The following is a 12,445-nucleotide window of genomic DNA, read 5'->3' on the forward strand; positions in this document are numbered from 1 at the left end:
TAAATCCAGCAGAGGCAAACAGATCATAAGTTCCAGGGTAGCCAGGACTACTTGACATTGTAACGTTGTCTCAAAAAAAGAAAACAAAATAAAACAAAAAACCATGCAAGAGTGTATGCCTGTAACCCCACAACCAGGAGGCAATGACAAGAGGGTCCCTAGTACTTACTGGCCAGCCAGTCCAGCCTAATCAGCAACCTCAGGGTCAGTGAGAGACCCTGTCTCAAAAGCTAAGGTAGAAGCTGGGTGTGGCAGCACACTCCTTTAATCCCAGCTCTCAGGAGGCAGAGGCAGGCGGATCTGAGTTCAAAGCCAGCCTGGTCTACAGAGACTTTCAGGACAGTCAGGGCTACACAGAGAAAGCCTATCTTGAAAAACCAAAACAAACAAACAAAAAAACAATCTACCAGAGTGCAGTTAGGGAAATCATCCAACATCAACATCTGGCTTCCATGTTCACCTCATATACAGGTGTGCGTGTGCGCACATACATACACACACTCACTCACACATGAACATGGACACATGCATGTGGAAAGGAGGAGGAGGAAGGGGCTTAAGCTCACAAAGCAGCACCAAGAAGTTGGTCAAACAATGAGATAGTGTTAGCATTACAGCCCCTCCAAAGAAAAGACAATGACTGAGGGGAAGGGAGGCGTCATCTCACTGTCATGACCAGCAAAAGGAAGATCTCCTGATGGCCGGGGAAGGAATAAATGGAACTGGAACATTTCAAATACAAAAAAGAATCTAAGGCTAAGAATGTGGCAGGGAACCTGCCTACTATACTCAAGATCCTAAATGTGAAGCACAGCACTACAAAAAACAAAAAAAAAAACAAAACAAAACAAAAAAAAAAAAAACAAAACCCCAACATGGAGGGTGGATCCCTGTGAGTTTGAGGCTAGCCTGGTCTACATAAGAGAATTCTAGGACAGCCAGGGCAGACAGACTCCATCTCAAAAATAACAAACAGTGAAAACTTTCTAAGGACCCTGGTAACCCTGAATGACTAAAGTGTAACTGCTCAGCTTCGGAGAGTATGAACACACACTCCTACCTCAGTAGTGCTGATGTGAAAGAATACCAACCATTACCTTAGGCCTTACCTTAGGCCCTCCAGCTGCACAAAGCAACCAAACTGCATGATGCTGGTCACTTTGCCATTGTAAATGTCCCCAATGGCAGGCTCTTCAGGGGGAGGGCGGTCTACATGTTTATCCCGCCATCTGTCCAGATTCCTCTCCCCATACTTTTCCCGGTTTTCCCGGTCTTTCCGATCTTTGAAAGGACTCTGACTTCTACTCCTGGACCGGTATCTAGACTTCCCCTTAGTCCTCTCCCGGGTCCTGGAATGTGACCGAGAGCGGGATCGGTGCCTGCGTTTATGGTCTCTATCTCGGTCTCTGTCTCTGTCTCGCTCTCGGTCCTTGTCTCGGTCCCTGTCCCGGTCTCGGTCTCTGTCGCGGTCTCGGCTCCGACTCCTCTTCTTCTTCTTTGTCCTGTCCCTAATAAATCAACAAGTACCTGTTTGAAAAATAAATCAACCCAATTTCACCTCATAGTAGCACAGTGCCACTATGTGTAAGCTAGGCACCCTCTAACTACTGAGCTGGATAGGAATTTCAATGACTACCACATCCCCACAGGCCAGAAATGATTCCGGCCATAGAGCTGGCCTCCTTAGCTCCAATTTCTAACTTCTGAACACCTTTTTGGCATGGAACAATGAAAACCCAATCTACACACTTGCCCCAGGGTTTGCTTAACAGGTCCTCTAATTCAACTGCCACAGTATACTAAAACAAGTAAATGAGCAGGACAAGGACTGGAGGGACAAACCTGTGCTCTGTGTCTCTCTGTTTCTCTTGGCCTGCTGCACTGGGCATTAAAGCTTCCAGCTCTTTCAAGACATCCACAGCAACTTTCACATCTTCCTCATCCAACATGGTCTGCCAGGTCAGAGATCAGCAAAGTAATGAGGAGAAAAAGAAATCTGCCCACTATCACATCATTAGCCTGCAGCAGACAGCTCTCTTCTTCTAACATGATGTGGGTCCTGGGGTCAAACTCAGGTTGTCAGGCATGGTGACAAGTATCTACCCACTGAGCCATCTCTCCAGCTCCAGACATCAACACTTTTAAAAAGCAACACTCTTTCTGCATTCCCTTTCTTGCTTCCCTTTGATTACTTTCCATAGTTCTTACTGCTATCCACAGTGACACAGACTATTTATTGGTCCTCTGTATTGACACTATCCTGGACTCGGCCAATTGCACATTTACAGTTTTCCTTGACTCCCTACACAGTCTGGCCTAGCGGCTACCTACATGTACTTACACTGTATTGGGTAATCTAGAAACAATGTAAAATGTGTGAGAGGGATGCAGCAAATATTACACCCATTTTGCCTGAGGAACTTGAGCATCAGATCTTGGCACCTCGGGGTTCTGAACCAACCCCCTGTAGATAACAGGGTACACTAATACCCACTTGTTTACTGCCTGTCTCTCTTTCCCACTAGGCAGGCAACTTATATGCTAGTTTCCTACTCTCCCTCCCAAAATAGCATATAATCTGTAAAAAGGCATAAAGCCCTATCCTTTTTACTGTTACCTACCCAGTACTTAAGAGTAGTGCTTGTCACACAACAGGTCTAAAGAACAAACCGGCCTCCACCTTGAGCTTGAAAGCCATCTTATAGTAAAGATAAACTAGGTTCATTCCTATTTATGATTAAACCTGTTTCTCAAGGACTGGGCTATGCCCACCTGTAACCATAACTACAAATGGTTCTGTACTACCTGTTCCCGGAATGGCAATTACATCTTTGTTTCAGGGGGTTGTTATGACCCTCTTGCACCCCTATCTTTGTTTCAAAGGTTCTGACTACCTTGTCATGTTCTGCTTCTATAGCCCCACCCATGTGCCTGCCAAATCCCCCATTTGGAAGCCCCCTACCCCTGAGCTATCATAAAATCTATCTTCTCCATGTCCAGTGCTAACCTCTTGAATCTCGCCTTAGAGAGAAGCAGCCCGTGTACACCAATAAAAAACAGCATGCTTTAATTAATTGCCTACTTTGATTAATTTAGCCATGATTTGGGTCAGTGGTTTTTCTCCTGGGATTAACAGGAACTCAGTAAATTCCTTCTAAAATGGATTTTTTATATTGTTTTTAAACAGTCTCTCTATGTGGCCCTGGCTGTCCTGTAACTTGATATATAAATCAGGCTGGCCTTGGACTCAGAGATCCTCCTGCCTGTCTCCCAAATGCTAGAATGAAAAGGATTCACCAGAACACCTAGCATAAAATGAAAATTTTACAAATAAAACATTTCAAAAATTACATCCTTTAATACAGAAAAAATAATCTAATTGTGCATGCTGGGCACCTTTGTCCAAATCTAAAGTCATGTCATATCCCTCAGCACTGCTTCAAGTCCCCAAGCTCACAGCCCTTGACTGTCATTCTCTGGATCTTTCATTTATAGTCTTACTGGAAAAGCATCACACAACAGACAAGGTTAAAATTCACACTGCTGCTAAGGAGATGCAAAGGGACAGAGCACACACCAGGGTAGACATTCCCCAAGAGCATTCATACCCGCACTGAAGGGTTGTCTGGCTGGCAAAGGACAGGGAAGAGTTCCTTCAGCTTTTCCTTTTCAGTTTTGGGTTTAACAACTGGATCTTAGTTCATTGAAAGGTTTAAAAAAAAGAAAGACATAGTTAATATTATTACTGGTTAATAAAAGAACTTCAACCTTAGTTGTATCCAATGAGACATATTCATAATTACTAGAAACAACTGAATTGTCTGAATCCAATGACTGAAAGCCTCAACAAGCTCTGATCATGGGGGAGGGGAGAAGCATGTCCGTCCTCATTTGAATGATTCAGAATCTGACCAGAGCATTCCCTTGCTAGCAATAGCAGAAAGCAAAGTGCATTTACATGGTGGTCAGCATCTAGACCTCTCTGGAGGCTCAGCTCAGCTGGGAGACCTGCTTACCTTTGCTATTAGAAGGCTTTGCCGGAGGCCGCATGGTTTGTATGAGTCGCAACAGGTTGCTAATAAGAGAATCCTTTGAAAAAAAGAAGCATGAGACATGACATCAGCCTCTGGATCCGTGACTAAATGTTACAGGGGAAGTCAAAGGACGTGCTGCAGGGAAGCGTGTGTGTGCACTTGAACTGAGCTGACTACAGCAAGAAAAACACGAAAGGTCACCCTGGGATAGCATGAAGCTAGAATAATAACTTAGCCAGTGGTTCTCAACCTGGGGATCAGGACCCCTTTTGGGATCAAATGACCATTTCACAAGGGTCACCTAAGACCACCAGGAAACAGACATTTACAATGTACTTCATAATAGTAGCAAAATTAGTTATGAACTAGCAATGAAAATAATTTTATGGCTGAGAGTCACCAGAACATGAGAAGCTATATTAAAGGGTCAAAGTGTTAGGAGGTTGAGAACCATTGGCTTAGATCAAAGCCTAGACTCTTGTTCCTAACTTCCTGAGCACAAAAGAAGAGCATAGACCTCCCCAGAGACTTACTGATGGAAGTCCTCCTGCATCCTTCTAGGAAAGCATCCCTGAAAATCCGGCTCCCTCACCAGCATGGCAGATGATGGCTTATTAATTGATATGTACAAACTGTCTCCTTCCTACTTGAAAAATCCTTTAGTTCTATCAAAATCTAAACAGAGCTGAGCATTGGTGTCACACACCTTTAGTCCCAGCATTCAGGAGACAGAGGCAGGTGGATCTCTGTGAGTTAGAGACCAGCCTGGTCTACAAGAGCTAGTTCCAGGACACCCTCCAAAGCCACAGAGAAACCCTGTCTCAAAAAAAAAAAAAATTAAACTTAGTAGCAACACCAAAACAAAAAGGGGGGAGAAAAACCCAAATTATCTTCAGATATACATACTGTGAATTCTGCTCCATTTTTGACCAGAGAAGCCTTGAAAGTATCAAATGTGGTATTTTTCTCAGCAAGACTGATCACAAATTCAGCTGTAAATGAAAAAAAAAAAAAAAAATGTTTTTAAAGGAATTAAAAATGGGAACTCCATCCAGAAATTGTTTTAAGTATGTTAAAAACTGATCAAATTACCCAATTATCTTTAAAAGTACAATCTACTTAGAACAAATGAAAAAAATCTATTTTTTAAAATAATTTATTTTATGGGTGCTGTGATTTGAAAGAAAATGGCCCCCAAAGAGAGTGGCACTATTAAGAGGTGCGGCCTTGATGGAGTAGCTGTGGTCTTGTTGGAGAAAGTGTGTCACCGTGGAGGCAGGCTTTGAGGTCTCTCATATGTTCAAGATACCACTCAGTGTCTCAATTCACTTCTGGTTGCCTGTGCAAGACATAGGACTCTCAGCTACCTCTCCAGCACCATGTCTGCCTGCACGCCACCATGTCCCACCACGATGAAAATGGACTCTCCAGCACCATGTCTGCCTGCATGTCACCATGTCCCACCACGATGATAATGGACTGAATCTCTGAACTGTAAGGCACCCAATTAAATGTTTTCCTTTGTAAGAGTTGCTGTGGTCATGGTGTCTCTTCACAGCAAATAGAAATCCTAACCAAGACAGGTGTTTTGCCTGCATATATGTCCGTGTACCACACTCATGCCTGGTGCCTGCGGAAGCCAGAAGAAGGTGCTCACCCTCTGTGACTGGAGTTACAGACAGTTGTGAGCCACCACACAAGTGTGGTTTTCAGGGATCTAACTCAGGTCCTCTGGAAGAATAGCCCCTGCTGCTCTTAACCACTGAGCCATCTCTCCAGCCCCAAGAAACTATTTTTATTTAGTTTTTGAAGCTCAGGGAAAATTTCACTGGTGTTTGAAAGCAAACATCAAGACACACAAGCTGAAATTCCTGGCAGTTACTAGGGGAGGGAGATGAAAGCCATGTCTTTTAGTTTAGGAAGAGGTCAGAGAAACACTGAGAAAGCCCAGAGCACCAGGGAAAGCAGGCTGAGGTTCCTGGCCAGTAGTTGAAAGTAAGATAAGGAGAAAAAATAGCAAAACACATGCTGAGTACCAGGCCACAAAGTGAGTTCAAAGAGTAGCCATTCCAAGTTCTTGTGTCCCAAGAAAGGATTGCATCAGGGATAGACATCAAAATAAAGATTGTAAATTAATAGAGGAATATCAAGGCTGGAGAAATGGCTCAGCAGTTATGAGCACTGGCTGATCCTCCAGAGGACCTGGGTTCAATTCTCAGCACTTAAATAGAGGCTCCCAACTGTCTGTAATGTAAGTTTCAAGGGGTCCAACGCCCTCTCCTGGCGTCTACTGGCACTGCATGAAAATGGTACACAAACATAGATGCAGGCAAAACATACATACACACCTAAAAAAATTAAAAAAACAGCTATAATGATACATAACCTTAATCCCAGCACATAGGAGGAAGAGGCAGACTGATCTCTGAGTCTGAGTCCAGCCTGGCCATTTTATATAGTGAGTTCCAGGACAGACAGAACTATATAGTAGAACCCTGCCTGGGAACAGAAATGGGCTACTGGGAAAGAAGGAAAACAAACAAACAAACAAAAAAAAAAAAAAACAAGCCCTAGGAAGAAAACATAAATGGCTGAGATGAGATTGTTCATATATATGTGTGTGTGTGTGTGTGTTCAGTGGGTTTTATAAATGAAAAGATAGAAAATGTTCAGCCATGTTACCGAATACTTTAAACCGGAAAGACTGATTTGTCCCAGACAGTGCATACCCTGTTATCATAAAGCTGGCAACTATGCACACTGACACAGTCTCTAAGGAACAACACATGAAAACACAAGCCTATGCGCGCACGCACACACGCACAAAGGGAAGAACACTTTCCACTGTTTCTGGAAGGTCAGACCCAATCTATACATAAGAAACCAGCTGGCTATTACTAAATGATACAATCTTCAAGCTGAGTAAGTGTGGTTTGAAGAGAATGGCTCATAGATTTGGATGCCTGGTTCCCAGTTAGTGGAACTCTTTGGGAAGGATTAGGAAGTGTGGCCTTGTTAGAGGAGATGGGGGGGGGGGGTGTTCAAAAGCCCATGCCAGGACCAGTGTCTGTGGCCTGTGTGTGTGTGTGTGTTTCTTCTCTTTCTACCTGTAGACCAGGATGTGAGCTCTCAGCTACTTCTCCAGCATCCTGCCTGCCTGCCACTACATTCCCTGCCATGATGATAATGGACTAACCCTTTGAAACCATAAGCAAGCCTCCAATCAAACATTATTTTATAAGAGCTGGTTATGGTGTCTCTTCATAGCAATAAAATGGTACCTAAGATAGTAAGTATGCATACATGCATGAAGATACCCTTGGAGACCAGAAGGCATCAGATTTCCTGGAGCTGCAGCTAGAGGTGGTTATGAGCCATCTGATGTGAGTGCTAGGAACTGAACTCAGGTTCCCTGCAAAAACAGTGGCTCTTAACCAATGTACCATATATCCAGACAGTAAAAAATTTAAATTAAAGAAAAATAACAGCATAGGGGCTAAAGAGATGGCTCAACAATTAAAGAGCACAACCTCTGCTTGCAGAAGAACATATTTCAGTTTCCAGTTCCCACATCAGGATGCTCACAACTGCTTGTAATTCCAGTTCCAGGGGATCCCAAGCACATGTGTACACACCCACACAAGCACACATATACATAGTTAAAAATAAATCTTCAAAAACATGTACAAGTATATATTTATGGGACACATTATTTACTGTACTTAGTTTTATTGTTTTGAGACAGAGTCATACTCCTGATTCACATACACACCCAAGCCACATTCAGATTATCTATGTATGACTTTGGAATTACTAATCATCCAGCTTCCACATCCCAAAACCTGAGATTGTAGGTGCCTGCCTGGCTGCCATTAATTTTTTATGACATTCAGAAAAAGCCAAATACCACCCAGCCACTTAATTACAAGTTAATAAGAATGCCTATAGTTGCTGGGCAGTGGTGGCACACGCCTTTAATCCTAGCACTCAGGAGGCAGAGACAGACGGATCTCTGTGAGTTTGAGGCCAGCCTGATCTGCAATGTGAATTCCAGGACAGCCAGATCTCTTACACAAAGAAAACCTGTCTCAGAAAAAGAAAATGCTCATAGTTAATACATTTGTTTGTTTGTTTATTTCCAGACAGGGTTGCTCTGTGGCTTTGGAGGCTGTCCTGGAACTAGCTCTTGTAGACCAGGCTGGTCTCCAGAGATCCGACTGCCTCTGCCTCCCCAGTGCTGGAATTAAAGGTGTGTGCCACCAATGCCTGGCTTTGTTGATATACTGTAAACCTTACTTGTCTGTCAACCACTGTTATTTCCAATACTTTTACAACAATCTAAATAGGCTGTCACTATTGTCCTGATGTTTGAAATAGCATCCTACACAGTAATTGATGAAGCCAGGGTTGGAACCCAGGCAATATTAACTTCAACCAAATTCTTTAGAGAAAGGTAGAAAGAAAAATAAATGATATTTAGGACACTAACTCAAAGAGCTAATCTCAAAGCTGACAACAGAACATTCACATTGGCAGATTCATGTTGGAGCTCAAAGTAGTGATTTTGGATTTCCACATTAGGGATGCTAAATCTGTACAAAATAGGCACACCTTGACTGAGAGAAAACATGACCTAAAATATACTGGCTGTGGAACATTTTAGGTACCATCTGCTAACTTTCACAGGTAAGAAACAGTTCACTTCAAGTCCCAAATCTGACTCCTGTGGTCCCTCTGGGTTTCTTTTGTCAGGGTTTTGTTGTGGTTTGTGTATTATTTACTTTGGAAGTACTGGAAATGGACCCCACAGCCCATGAATGCACTCTACCAATTCCCAGCTCTCCCTGATCTCTTATATAACATTCCCCTTCCCTGGAGTCCTCCATTTGATGACTTCCCATGTTCACTTCAAAAGCTGTCTTGTCAGGCAGTGTTGGTGCATGCCTTTAATCCCAGCAGTGAGGCAGAGACAGGCAGATCTCCTCTGTGAGTTCAAGGCCAGCCTGGTCTACACAGAGAAACTGTCTCAAAATAAATAAAACAAACAAACAAAAAAACAACTGTGTTCACGGTTTGCTGCCAACATCTTTAATTCCACCACTGGCAAATGACTTGAGTTCAAGGCCAGCTTAGTCTACATTTTGATTTCTACACCTGAAAGAGATATACACTGAGACACAGTCTCAATAAATAAATAGACAGACAGGTACTCAGACAGACTGACGGGAGGGGAAATGGAGCTAGCTCTGCAATTAAGAGCACTGGCTGCAGCTGGGTGGTGGTGTCGAATGCCTTTAATTCCAGCTCTCAAGAGGCAGAGGCAGGTAGATCTCTGTGAGTTCAAGGCCAGCCTGGTCTACAGAGCGAGTTTCAGGACAGCCAAGGCTACTACACACACACTCACACAGACACACACCCCTACCTATCTGTGGGGGGTGGAGGTGGGGGAGTTGGAGGAGGGAGAGCACTGGCTGCTCTTAGTTTGATTCCCAGAACACACCTAGCAGTTCACAACAATTTATAAATCTAGTTTCAAGGCATCCAAAGCCTTCTGAGGGCACCATGCACACAGCTGATACACACAGACAAAACACTCATATATAAAATACTTGGGGCTAGAGAGCTGCCTCACAGGTTAATAGCACTGACTGCTCTTCCAGAGGACTCAGGTTCTATTCCCAATACCCACAAGTTAGTTGGACCACAGCTGTCTCTAATTCTAGTCCCAGGGGATCTGAAACCCTCTTCTGGCCTCTGCAGACCCCAAGCACCCATGTGATTCACAGACACACATGCAGACAAAACACCCATACACATAAAGGGGAAAGAGAATGCTTATGTAAAAATAAAAAATAGGTAACACTCTTTCACCCATCTTTTACCACCAATCTCTAAATCTCCCTCCACCTGCAACCATTTTCTCCTGTGACAACAAATGAGGCAACCCATACCCATCAAATGGAATTGTGTCCCATACGCCCGACTCACAAGCAAACGCGCCCTCTCGTTTTCGTAAAGACTATATATATAAATGTATATGTATATGTATATGTATATACATAAAGACTCCATATATGTGTATGAAATTTGGATTCCTAGCCTTCCTTAATTTCTGTTTGGGTTCCCTAGTCATAGTTTGCTCCTAAACATCTAATGACTGGTGTTTGACAGATAAGAATATGTGAATAGTCAAGAACACAGTTCAAGCCAGGCGTTGGTGGTGCACACCTTCAGTCCCAGCACTTGGGAGGCAGAGGCAGGTGGATCTCTGTGAGTTCGAGGCCAGCCTGGTCTACAGAGCTAGTTCCAGGAAAGGCTCCAAATCAATATAGAGAAACCTTGTCTCGAAACCCCCCCCCCCCCCCAAAAAAAAAAAAAAAAAAAAAAAAACACAGTTCGAAGTGTAGATGCTGACTGCTGCCTCCGGGTAGCGAAGACCAAACAAAATAATGTAGATGGAGAGCTACCCATAATAATATCTTGTAAGCTTCTAAAAAACATCGGCCATAATCACCATCATCATCTTTGAGGGGGCCGCTGCTATTGTTAAAGCTGTAAACCACCCAGAGCTGAAAAACAAAAATCAAGCAGAGACGGTAGCTCTAAGGAATGGTTTCTAACAGCTCGGTCCGGAGGGCTCTCAAGCAGAAGCCACTGCCGCAGGTTCCCGGAGCCCAAGTCACGATGATAAACACACACTAGGCCCATCAACCACAGGGACCCCCTTCAGCTCACCCAGATCCTTGTCGTTGATGCCCAGGTGATTGTCCAGCTCTGTGCAAACTTTCGACACCAAAGACAGGTACTCGAGTTTAGCGAGCTCTTCCGCGGGGCCGGGCTCAGAGCCCATTAGGACCCCGGCAGTAGCCACGGCCACAGCCATGGCTACAACTCCCCTTCCGTCTCCTTCCGGTTGGCCAGGACGCGAAGCTACGGTTTCCACTTCCGGGTCGGCGCACGTCTCTTTTGTTTACTGCGACTGAACGCCCCGGCACGAACCAGAGAGATCAGACAGGAAGTTCTCCCAGAAGGGCCACACACACTGAGTTGCGCTGTACGTTGCATGGCGCCCTCTATCGGGCCAGAGGACTCTTAGGTTCCTTAACGGTCACGCTCAGCGCGCTTCCACACTATGACAGCAGAGGGCGACCTTGGCCTGTGCAAGGGGCCCCTCGAAGACGCACGCCGGAACGGTCTGTGCCTGCGCAATAGAATCTCGGGGGTTTTTTTGTTTTTGTTTTTGTTTTTGTTTTTTTTTGGGGGGGTGGGTTGGGACCGAAAAGCTTTGGAGGAAGAGCAAGATTGATGTGTGATGTGTATAGTCCCTGACCGTCCAGTTTATGACCTCTTATCAAGCCATCTCAAATGACTCTTCCACCAGCAGACGATGAATTCTGGTTTCTCTTCTGTAGACTAGGAAATCACGGTCTAAATAAATGGCTTAGGTAAAGACCAAATGAAATAGCTATGCAAAGAGGCTGACCCAGAGTAGGCACACCGCAAACGGTAGTTGCTATTATACCCCAAAACTGAGACAGTGTCCCGGTAAAGCTGGTCTCAGCACTGCTGTTGCCATTACCCTCGGTCCTCTGAGAACCCGTCCCCCTACAAGTTAGCTATGCTGTGAACCTGAGGTCATAACTTCAGGTGTCCCAACTCTTTTCCCTTTGGCGGAGCCTTACCGTGCCAGTGAAGGGTCACGCATCACAGCACTCTGTGGGAGAAATAAGGAAACTCCTCCCCCAAAGTGAACAGCCCTCCCATCAATCAAAAGAAAGAAAACAAGTCCCCTCTGCCCAGAAGCAGGCCAATCTCTGTGAGTTGGAGGCCAGCCAGAGCTACATAGTGAGACAGGCAGGGGGATCACCATAGTGGTTCTTACTGCCTCCAACAGCTCCGGGCTTCCACGGTCCCAAGGACTTAGTACTGCGCCAGCCATCTGAGTTCCTAGTGCCTTTCCCTTTTCTTCCTCCTCCTCCCAGTAAATAAAATGGGAAAACTTTGCCCTTGATGACACACTCACCTGCCAGCATAGCCTGGAGTTGAAATTTCAAGAGCTTATTCCACTTGACCCTCCTTTCTCTGCTCCTATTTTGCTACTAAAACTTCATATTTCTATACAGCTGCACTTTTAACATTTAACAGGAAGAGGCAGGGATAGGGAGCTGGTGTTTGTTTAGTTGGTTGGTTTGAAAGGTCTTTTGAGACAGGGCTTCTCTGTGTTGGCTGTCCTGTAAACCAGGCTAGCCTCTGCCTCCCAAGTACTAGGATTGAAGGTGTGGCCACCACAGCCAGGCAAGAAACTGCTTTAAAAGCTCATTTGTGTGTGTGTGTGTGTGTGTGTGTGTGTGTGTGTGTGTGTGTGTGTGTGTGTTTGGGGGTAGGGGGTGGACACACCTTTAATCCCATCA

At 44.6% G+C, this 12,445-nt stretch overlaps 1 protein-coding gene across 1 annotated transcript in view; it reads right to left on the bottom strand.

Annotated features, from left to right (window-relative positions):
• The window catches only part of Dhx8 (DEAH-box helicase 8), a 37,138-nt gene extending 26,171 nt beyond the window's left edge, over nucleotides 1-10,967 (bottom strand). Inside the window, exons 1-6 of the mRNA XM_051178506.1 lie at nucleotides 10,770-10,967; nucleotides 4,941-5,026; nucleotides 4,017-4,089; nucleotides 3,609-3,694; nucleotides 1,843-1,952; nucleotides 1,110-1,508 (exon numbers count right to left, since the gene is read on the bottom strand). Coding sequence (XP_051034463.1) covers nucleotides 1,110-1,508; nucleotides 1,843-1,952; nucleotides 3,609-3,694; nucleotides 4,017-4,089; nucleotides 4,941-5,026; nucleotides 10,770-10,917 — 902 coding nt within the window. The 5' untranslated portion in view covers nucleotides 10,918-10,967. The remainder of the gene's footprint in view (nucleotides 1-1,109; nucleotides 1,509-1,842; nucleotides 1,953-3,608; nucleotides 3,695-4,016; nucleotides 4,090-4,940; nucleotides 5,027-10,769) is intronic.
• Nucleotides 10,968-12,445: the final 1,478 nt, after the last annotated feature.

The sequence above is a fragment of the Phodopus roborovskii genome, unplaced genomic scaffold, assembly GCF_943737965.1.
Source record: "Phodopus roborovskii unplaced genomic scaffold, PHOROB, whole genome shotgun sequence".
Taxonomy (NCBI): domain Eukaryota; kingdom Metazoa; phylum Chordata; class Mammalia; order Rodentia; family Cricetidae; genus Phodopus; species Phodopus roborovskii.